The sequence below is a fragment of the Cricetulus griseus genome, chromosome 10 (assembly GCF_003668045.3).
Source record: "Cricetulus griseus strain 17A/GY chromosome 10, alternate assembly CriGri-PICRH-1.0, whole genome shotgun sequence".
NCBI lineage: Eukaryota > Metazoa > Chordata > Mammalia > Rodentia > Cricetidae > Cricetulus > Cricetulus griseus.
The window spans coordinates 22,973,382-22,984,178 of record NC_048603.1 but is presented as its reverse complement, the minus strand read 5'-3'; the positions used below and the strand labels follow the sequence as shown (position 1 = coordinate 22,984,178).

Here is a 10,797-nt window from a genome sequence, read left to right as displayed (position 1 = left end):
TCTGCTCTTCAGTTCTAGGACAACATCTTGTCTGTGGTTTAAATCTTAGTGGTCAGGTCTAGTTGGGCTCGTTGTCGTCACTGTAAACCCAGCAATTTGTGATGGTTAGTGGTCCTCTATTTTTCTTCTCCTCAGGGGATCTTTTGTTGAGGAACTATAATCCATATGCCATGGAACTCAACTTTTAGAGGTACATGGTTCAGTGGTTTCTGCAAGTTACAGTTTTGCAGCTATCAGAGCTACATGATTGCAGAACATTTCATTATTAGGAAAGGAAGCCCTGTAGTGATTAGTAATCATTTTCTTCTCCTCCTCTCTGAGGCCTTCAGAATCTCTCATCTACTCTGTTTCTATGGGTTTGACCTAAGTGGACACTGGCTAAAGTCTGTGAGCTTCTGTCCTGACCTCTCTCCTCAGCCAGTGTTGAAGGTCAGTCATGTATGTATTTGCAGTGAATGTCTTTCCTTGATTGAATGAAAATCCATTGTATGATATATTACTGTTTGATTATTTTCTTTATGAACATGCGTATTTGTAATTTTTTGTTACTGTGAATGATGCTGAGGAAAAAATACATTCAGGCATATGGTGGTTTATGTTCCTAGTACTATTATTTCTATATATAGAAATAAATTTATGTAGTTGCATTTTAATATTCCACATTCCTAGTCTTCCTGTTTCTTTTATCTGCAGTGTTCATTATTGTGTGTTTTAAGCATAACGCCTTATTATGAAGTGGTATTGATTTATTTTAATTAGAATCAGAAACTGCACAACATGACATTTTAAAATGCATGCATTTTGTGATGGCTACAATGAGATGACTAACACTCATTTACATGTGCAATTTATCATTTTTGTGGGAATGAAAGTTGAAGTTTACTTTTACAAACTTACCCTTAGATTGAAGAGAAATTTTCAGGGTATGTTATTATGGTTTGGTCAGCCTTTCTTTAATGAGCAATAAGTATTTGTCCATGTGACTAGTCATTTGCTTATGCTTTTCGAAAAATTTTCTATCTCAGATCCTTTGTCCATTTTTCTTCTATTGGACTCTATCTGTTGTAGATTAATCCCTTGTCAGATACATAATCTTGTCCTTTCACTTTCTTCATCATGTTCTTAGAGCATAAGGAGTTTTGTTCTGTATAGCTATGTCTTCTCTGTATGAATAAATGCTTAGACTCCATGGTTTCTCCTTTTTTTGTGGCCGAGAGTGCTATAGCTTTTCGATGAACACTTTGGTGTGTGATAAATTATGGATTAATTACTGCATGTGTTGTTAGGCAGGGGGCCCAATTTCCCTCTTTCACCTGTGGATATTCTGTTGGCTGGCATGGCGTTGTGCAGGTAACCATAGCTACTGTGGTGAGAAAGATACCCCATTACTGAGTACTTTGTAAATTGTTCTCAATGGTACTTTGTAGTTCGCATCATTTAATTCTTGTACTTTTTTGTTAAATGTCTCTTTTCATTTTATTTCATTTTTTAAATGCCATTACAAATTGAACTGCTGCCCTAATTTCATTTTGGATGTTCATTGCCAGTGTATAGAGAGACAATTGATTTTCTTATATTGATCTTGTAACCTTGCTAGAATTAATCACCAGCTAATTCTGACACTTTTATTATTATTATTTCTTTGCACTTTTATATGCAAGGTCATCCAAACAGGAATAGTCTTACATTTTTCTTTTCTTGTGTAGATTTTTGTGCATGTGTAATTTTTTCAGCTTAAACCTCCAGCACAATAATGAACACAAATAATAGGAACAGACATCCTTATCCTGTCCCTTACCTCAGAGGCAAAGCCTTATCTGTCTTTCACCATACAGTGCAGCATTTGTTGTGGGGTTCTGAGAAATGATTTTAGTAGGGTCAAAGAGCTTATCTCTGTCCTTAGGTTGCGCCATGTTCCTGTCATGAGAATACTTTAGTTTTGTGATATTTTTCCCTGTGTCTCTGTGAGACTTTGATGTTTGTCCTTCATTCTGTTGAGGTTTTGGTTGTGAGTCTCGGTCTTTAATGGCTGAGGTATCTTCCCAGTCACATGTTCCCATCCCGTGTATTAATTGCTTTCCACGTTGAGATCTTGTGCTTGATAATTTTTCTTAGAGACTTAAGTGTCCGTAGTGATAAGGGACACCTGTCTTACTTTATATATGATCCCTTTATCTACTGTTATCACTTGGGTAATAATAGCTTCTTAGAATGATTTGGTAACTGTAACTTTTGAAGATATTTTTTGACAGATTGTTACAACATCCAGTGACAAAATATAATTTTCTTAATGCTGTCTAAAAAAAAGATATTTAGATTAACTAGACTCAGGACTGTCTTTGAGAGAAATCCATAAATTCGTGATTTTCCACTCACTCTGTTTATTTTTCCCACACAACTTAGAAACTGTTAGTTTGTATCATTTGCCACCATTGTATCAGTGAAACTCCATAAGGAGTCATTTTGTGTTGTTTGTATCACTGTAACTTAATGCCTGAGACAGTGCTATTTGTTGGATGAATTAATGAGTACAAGTATTTTATGTGTAATGTATGTGTGTGTGTATGTGTGTGCACGCGCGTTCGTATGTGGTGCGTGTGTATGTGTATGTATGTGGTGTGTATGTGGTATGTGTGTGTTGCGTATACATGTGTATGTGTGTGTGTGTTTGCATGTGTGAGTGTGGTGCATGTGAGTATGTGTGTATGTGTGGTGTGTGTGTGTATGTGTGTTTTGTGTATGTGTGTGGTGCACGCATGTATATGTGTATATGAGGTACGTGTGTATGTATATATTCACATATGTGTGTGTATGTGTGGTGTGTATGGTGCATGCGGGCATGTGTATGTATGTGGTGTTCTGTGTGTGGTGTGTGTGTATGTGTGTGTGTTTTGTGTATGCATGTGGTGCATGCATGTATGAGTGTGTATGTGTGTGCTTTGTATGTGGACTGATATTTTCAAGGCACTCAATAAATGCCAGAGCCCTTTAGCTTCCCTCAACCAGGAATAAAGACAAAGGCCGGAGAAAATTATGAGGAGATAAATTTTTGTTTGCTCCTTTTGTTAATTAAGATCCATGCCCTGTTCTCATTTGCAGTTATGAGAGACTCAATGTAATAGTGAATAAATAATGAATGAACGCATTATAAAACAATGAACTACCTAGGAAGTAGGCAATTAAATGCAAAGTTACTTTATGTGCTCATGTCTGAAATGAGAACTGTATATCCATAAACACTGTCCTGAGAGTGGCTGTGTATCTCAGGAAGAACGTTGGGATGCCTATGCTCTAACAATCATGGAATACTGGGTCACAAATTCAATGGGAAAACACCTGCTATATATAGGCAATGATAAAGGTGCAACTATAAACAACAACAACAAAATGATCCTAACCCTAAAATGTTCAGTATTGTATTGATTAAGGGACATTAAAACAAACTACATACAAATAATATTTAACCCCCACAATGAAGAATATAGGAAATGAAACTACAAGAGATAGTATTAATGAATAACAAGGGATTTATTTACCTAGCCTCCAGAATCAAACTGGAGAAGGCTGTCACCTATGTGACAGTATGATTAACCAGTCCATGAAGATTGCCACCCTTTTGTGTATCCTCTTACTCAATATTTAGAATAATACTGGATTTTCTTTTATCTACATTTTATAGGCAAAGATGAGTTTGGCTCTAATTCACAGATGATGAATATGGCATCAAAACTTGATTCAAGCCTTTTTCTCCTTCACTTCTAGGACAAACAGTAAGGCTTTATCATTTGGCTATAGAAATTCCACATTAAAGATGGGATTCATGTTGTTTTATTATATAGGTAGAAATTTTTGCCTCATTGGATCTGTGTTTCCGCATGTCAGTCAGTTGGAGTCAAGCTCGAATGTGTCCTAGAGAAAGCAGGTCTTTATGTGGTTATTGTTTACAAAGGTTTCCCAGTTTCTCTCCCCAGAACCTTTTCCCCATTGTTTTCCTCTCAAAAGGAAGTCAGGTCTATTTCCCTGCCTCCGGCCTCTATGCCAGTTCTGTAATTCACATTGTCCAACACAAAGGGAAGTTAATATTCAGCTAGGCCTGAATCTAGCCTCGAGAGGCCTTGCAAGTTTCTAACCTGGCTCAGAAACCTTCCCAGTCTCCACGTGGACAACCCAGGTGGCACAGGTGGAGGACGAGAAGAACGGAGACAGTTGCTCCAGGCGATATCGTCAGCATTCACCCAGCCAGCCCACGGCCTGTTGTCAACCCAAGAGCATGCTGTGCTAAAAGCAGAGCTGTCCAGCGAAGGCCAGACCAAGTGATCGCGTTGCAAGTCGTCAAGCGCCAAATGGACTGCCACAGAGAAGACTGGGCACAGCAAGAAGTGGATGAGAAAGGAGGACATGCCGAGCCAATCTCTGTCGGGCCGTTTTCTTCATTATTTACTTGTGGTTGCCGGTAAGCTCTGGACTGGTGACGGGTGACTTTCTTGGAATGCTGTTCACCTTCCTCTGGTGTTTTCACCATCGAGGATATTAACAGAGATATGTAGCCATGACCTTTTCATTGATAATCTAAAGTAGCCCACACCACCATTGTGCAAAGTCTCCACTCCCTCAAACTCTTCTTTCTTTGAAATAGAGTAGCACAAGTGTTCAACTGTCTTGTGTGCTGATAGGCGTTATAACTGTGCTTCCACCGTCTATTCTAACTGGCAGTGTTTTCTTACACTTGACTACACCTGTCCTGTATGAGTTCAGTACTAAATCTCTGATTTAAAAAAAATGGTCAGTTATCAACTCTTAAAATTTTAACTGTAAGAAAAAAACTCCAAGAACATCTGCATTTCTGGATTGGCATGGCATGCATGGAGTAACAACTTCAGCTCCCTGCACATGTGGGAGTAAGTAAGGATTTGCCAGCTTGTCAGCTAGTAAGTGGTGTCGTCAATCTTTCTGCTTTGTGATATAATTAACAGCGTCTGGAACACAAGTGAGTGTGTGCAAACCAAGAAGACAGCATCGGAAGCTTTTGGATTTCAAAATAGTTGTTTAGTCTCACCGAACATAAAGAGATCAGGATATGTGTCCCCGGGAGAATAACATTCCCAACTTGTGGGTGGTCAGCTTGAATTTTAATACTGCTCTGATCACTAAATAAAAACATTACCAACATCTACTTTCTAGCAAACATTCCTTGACTTGTTAATTGCTGGACCACTCATTATTAATATTTGACTGTTTAAATGCATCCTTAACAATGTAACCCAGTTGTACACTTACAATTCAGGAGAGTGTTAACAAGGGCACTTCTCATGAGAAATTGCATTAGTGCATCACTCTGTTATTTAATAGAGTGTCCTCTAAGTGGCCAGGGGGAGTGTGTTATGCCCAGAGATTACAGCAGAACAATTCTAACAGGGAACACAAAATGAATACCTACAGAAAAGTAAGATCTGTACTGAGAACTTGCCATTAATATATGCCACTAACCAACTGAATGCTTCATGTGAATTTATCTTCTACAAACCTCACAACTACTGTTCCTACTTTAGAAAGTAAAAGTCTTAGCTTGGAAGGAAGTTAATTATTCAAACAGTAGAGGCAGCTTTCTGGATCTGGCCTTGTGGTGATGATTTAATAATGAAATAGACGGACCTGGTATTTTCTTGGAGAAAGATAGAGGTGATAGTAGCGTTGTAATTTCATAAAGAGGGGGTCAGTAACTGAAAAAATTCAGGAGGAAAGAAAGAGAAATAAAGGGTAAGAGTGGGAAGAGAGGAATGGAGGAGAGGGGGGCTTGAGACTGCTAGTATTTTGTCTTTATAAATTTATTTACAGACAAATACTCGTTTAAATTTAGATGTTTCTGAAAGCACTTATAAACAGCATTAGTACATCAATTTTACACATACGGGTTAAACGCAAAATAATATTAATTTATTATATAACAGGACTGAAGGAATGGTGATATTAGTACCTTTGCCTCAGATTTTTACTAGTAATGTTGAAAATGGCAGAGGGAAATGGGCATTAGTTAGACTATTGCATGTATATATGCAAGAACTAAAAAAATTTTAGCATGTTGAGATTCAACTACATCATAAGAAGAACGAGAAAATGGGGCCACTCATTTGTAAACAGTTATTGAACCCCCCAGCCTATGCCACTACTGCATGAGGTGCTGAGTAAAAGGGTATTTGCCACAACTGAGTTGTGAATCAGAAAAACTGCTAACCATCACCGGTTGAAACTGTGCACAAGGAAAGGAGAAACTTATGAAATCTGGAGGTAGCAACAAAGTTTACCCAAGAATTTAGTAGTTAAGCTGAGAGAGTTTATTCACCTTAAAGGACTGCTTAGTGTTTGATTTGAGATATATGTCACATGTAGATTTATCTGTCAGTGGGAATTCAGGTGTTTCCATGTCTTTGTGACCAGAGCTCCATAGAACACAGGGTTGCTGGCAATGCTCTGAGTTCCTGATTTCCATGACTCCGCTTATATATTCAAAAGCAAATTTGCAGCAATAGATAATAGCTCTGGCTTTACTTTTTGAGGAACCTCTATACTATTTGTTATTTTGCCACAGTGCACAAGACGGTTGCACTTTCTTCCTCAATTTTAACTCTTACAGAGTTTTGGTTTGCTTGCTTGCTTGCTTGCTTGTGTTTGTTTCCAAAATCGTAAGCTTCTAGGGGAGTGAGATAGAACATTAGTTTCCTCACAGATTAGTGCTGCTGAGTACCTTTTCTTATAAACCTTGCTTTTTTAGACGGCCTATACAAATATGTTGCCCATTTTTTATTTAGGTTATTTTTTTCTGTTCTATAACTGAGCTTTTGGGGTTTTTATGTATGATGAAAATTAACATTTTATCAGATGTATCATTTGCAGATAGTCTCTTCCGTTCTTTAGATTGCTGTTTCAACTATTCAACAGTCACACAGAAAGAATTCTATAATTTCCAACAAATCTCATATAGTCAAAGAATGGCATTTACCTGGGATGAAGGAAGAAGCCATGAGTGTCACTGAGTGAGCACAAAGCTGTGGTTGCACATGTAATTGTATAACACAGATAACAATAGTGCTTTGTATTTAATTCTAAAATGTTTTCTGCATCCTTTGAGAATCCCCTGCATATATGCAAAGTATTAAGATTATATTCATGCCTGATTTCTCGTCTCCAACTTACTGCAATATGTCACCATTCCAAACTTGGTGTCCCTTCTTTTCATTTTTTCACCACTTCTTTCCCACTGTAGCCAGTCACTGCTGACAATGTGTGCATGTGGGGGGCAGAGTAAGGAAATCTATCAGAACCCCGTCCTGACAGAAAAAGTGACAATCCCTCTTTTAGTTCCCATCAATTGCCAATAGCTTCTCCCTAGGAGCGCACCTTGTGAGCACCTCTCCTTTCTGTGCTGCCCTGGTCATTTTCCTGTTTTTTTAATACAATACACGTATTCGAATTTAGACTCCAGACTGACAGCTGGGGAACCAGCATAAGACCGAACTAGGCTGTCTGAATGTGGGTGTCAGCTGTGTGGCTTGGGCAGTTTATAGGGACACTGGCAGTGGAACCTCGATCTATCCCTAGTGCATGAACTGGCTTTTTGGATCCCTTTCCCTCTGGAGAGACACCTTGCTCAGCCTAGATGGGGGACGGGGACACTTGGTCCTGCCTCACGTGATGTGACAGACTTTGCTGATTCCCCATGGGAGGTCTCACCCTCTCTGAGAAGTGGGTGGGGGGTGGGGTGGGGAGAAGCAGGGGTGAGCAGGAGGGAGAGGAAACTGAGATTGGTATGTAAAAAAAAAGATAGGTCGCCGCCCTGCCTGGTGTTACCGATATTGTAAGAACAAGCCGTACCCTAAGTCTCGTTTCTGCCGAGGTATCCCTGATGCTAAAATTCGCATCTTTGATTTGGGACGGAAGAAGGCAAAAGTTGATGAATTCCCACTTTGTGGGCACATGGTGTCAGATGAATATGAGCAGCTCTCTTCCGAAGCTCTAGAGGCAGCCCGTATTTGTGCCAACAAATACATGGTAAAGAGTTGTGGCAAGGATGGCTTTCATATTAGAATGAGGCTCCACCCTTGCCATGTCATCCGAATCAATAAGATGTTGTCCTGTGCTGGAGCTGACAGGCTCCAGACGGGTATGCGTGGTGCCTTTGGGAAGCCCCAGGGCACAGTGGCCAGGGTTCACATTGGCCAGGACATCATGTCCATCCGCACCAAGCTGCAGAATAAGGAACATGTGATTGAGGCTCTTCGTAGAGCAAAGTTCAAGTTCCCTGGCCGCCAGAAGATCCCCATCGCAAAGAAATGGGGCTTCACCAAGTTTAATGCAGATGAATTTGAAGACATGGTTGCTGAGAAACGGCTCATTCTTGATGGCTGTGGGGTCAAATATATCCCTAATCGTGGTCCCCTGGACAAGTGGCGAGCCCTGCACTCCTGAGAGCTTCCACAGTGCTCTCCTGTACCCTACCAAATCAAGTTCAGTAATAAATCTCATATCCAGTCTGCTTAAAAAAATAAAGCATGTCTTTCTTTTCTTTGGGGGATTATAATTTAATTACACCATTCCTCCATCCCTTTCATCCCCCACGCCCTCCCATATAGACTTCCTTATTCTCTTTCAAACTCAATGTTTCTATTTTCATTAATTATTATTACATGAGTGTATGTAGATACATAAATGTTCTCAGATCTCACTGTATGTTCTGTTACTTCAAAAGAGTCCTGAGGTAACCTTTAGAGATAGTGGGTGTGTTTATTACTTATATTTCAGTGACAGCAACATGGGCATTTACATATATCTAAACGTGCTAAATTGCACATATTAATTACACATATGTACATATATATATATATATATATATATATATATATGTTTTTAAATAAAAATAATACTTCAAAAGTGACAAACCATAAAAATTGCATAGACAAAACCTGGTTTAATGAGCATGTTTATTAATCAACTAACCCCACAAACAGTTCTAATTCACAGCCTAGATAGGGAAAAAGAAGAGACACAAGAAGAAGAAGAAGAAGAAGAAGAAGAAGAAGAAGAAGAAGAAGAAGAAGAAGAAGAAAAAGAAGAAGAAGCAAGCCAGTGATTGACTTAGGACTTTAGTTCAGGAACACATCTCTTACCTATTATATACAAAGCCTGGATTTCCATCCCCAAAACACTCCCTAGAAGAAACTCATCTATAGATAATACAAAATCCAAGCTTTTTCACTGGAAATTTCATCATCTAAACACTGTAATTAAAGTTCTACACCTATTTGCCCATCCGAATCCTCACTGGCCAGTGCATTCTCCAACCACTCCACCTCCACTAAGGGTCAAGCCCTAAGCTGGCTGCCAACACCCTACTCAGCTTTAACTAATCTGGTCATAGATTTAACCAAAAGGATTAATTCCTTTTTCTTTTTCTTCATAGAACAAAGGAGTTTCTACTCTTTTATCCCAAAGAGGTGCCAAACACATCTTTATTTTGATAAACAGATTCTGCCCTTACTACCTCCACTAGTGACAGGGAAGTCTGTCCAGTCCCTGTGGTGCTCCAAATTCCCAGAAGAATCTTCCTAATTCTGCTCTTAGCAAGCTATCTGAATCCAACATTTGTCTCACCAAATTCCATGCAATGTACCTTGTTCAATCATCCCCATTCCTAATCCTCATCACTAATTTCATATTTTAAATGACAAGTGACACATTATAAGATATTCTCTTCTGCCCTCATGCAATTTTAGTCCATCCTGGATAGCTCGATGGTAGATCTTCCTACTACTTCCGTAGTGCAAGAAATAAAGCTAGTGAAAACATGGACTAGTTGTGGCAAGAATAATGATTCTTCATTTTTTAACGGATAAGACAATTATAGAGACAGTAAGTTATTTGCCCTAAATTACAAGCTCAATGTATCAGAATTTAAATTGGAAATCCAGATCTCTGGATTCTGGAGCCAAAATGCTACTTGCTGTTTCAAAGTCTGTTTATTGAAATATAAGCCACGGGGGAAATGCCTGGTGTTGTTTTGCAGAACAGTCATATTGGCAAACTACCTCTTTTGGATTTATGTGCACACACACATATTTATGATCCTTTCAACCTTGTTCAGAAAGTTTCTTTGGCAGTGAGTAATGCTTAACACAGAGACTTACGACCTGTTCAAATGCTGAGAGTAAGTGGCCACACTTGCCGTCTTTAGATCACCCAAGGTTCAGGTTGCCTCTTGGAAGAATGAACTGAAAGTATGTAAGGGCCAGGAGATGATGTAATGAGTCTTTTTGTCTGTCCCACCAGCCAGATCCCAAATAGTGACTTGGAGACTGCAAACTAGTTATGAAATCTCAGCCTATAGTTTAGGCTTGTTCCTAATTAGCTCTGATGAATTAACCCATTTATATTAATCTACATTCTACCACATAGTGTTACCCCCTTCCACCTTACACATCCTGTTTCCTCTCCGTGTCTCCGGACATCTCTGTGCACCTAGATGTTCCTCCTCTTCCTTTCTTTCCCTGGAAGCCCCGCCTACACCTCTTGCCTAGCTATTGGCTATTCAGCTTTTTATTCCACCCATCACAGCAAATACACCTTCACACGGTGTACAAATATCCTGCAACGGGATGAAGAAGAGAGATGTGGAATTCTGGTCGTGACATGACTGATGCACACATCAGCTCACAACAGCTGTGTTTGCTTGCATAAGATTTACACAAGATAAAATCAGCCAGAATTCCATCGTGAGTGGTGACGGAGCTCTTGGGGTCTCATCAC

The 10,797-nt window shown here is 39.3% G+C and overlaps 1 protein-coding gene across 1 annotated transcript; it reads left to right on the top strand.

The window, feature by feature from the left end:
* Positions 1 to 4,398: 4,398 nt before the first annotated feature.
* On the top strand, positions 4,399 to 8,502 carry LOC113837457 (60S ribosomal protein L10-like). Its single transcript, XM_027431566.2, has 2 exons — positions 4,399 to 4,453; positions 7,823 to 8,502. Exons 1-2 carry the CDS (start codon positions 4,399 to 4,401, stop codon positions 8,461 to 8,463), a joined length of 696 nt encoding a protein of 231 aa, XP_027287367.1. The 3' UTR covers positions 8,464 to 8,502.
* The last annotated feature ends 2,295 nt before the right edge of the window (positions 8,503 to 10,797 follow it).

Coding starts and splice junctions, on each gene's coding strand:
- LOC113837457 (XM_027431566.2), top strand. CDS start 4,399: ATGCCGAGCCAATCTCTGTCGGGCCGTTTTCTTCATTATTTACTTGTG. Junction 4,454..7,822: donor TTATTTACTTGTGGTTGCCG/GTAAGCTCTGGA, acceptor AAAAAAAGATAG/GTCGCCGCCCTGCCTGGTGT.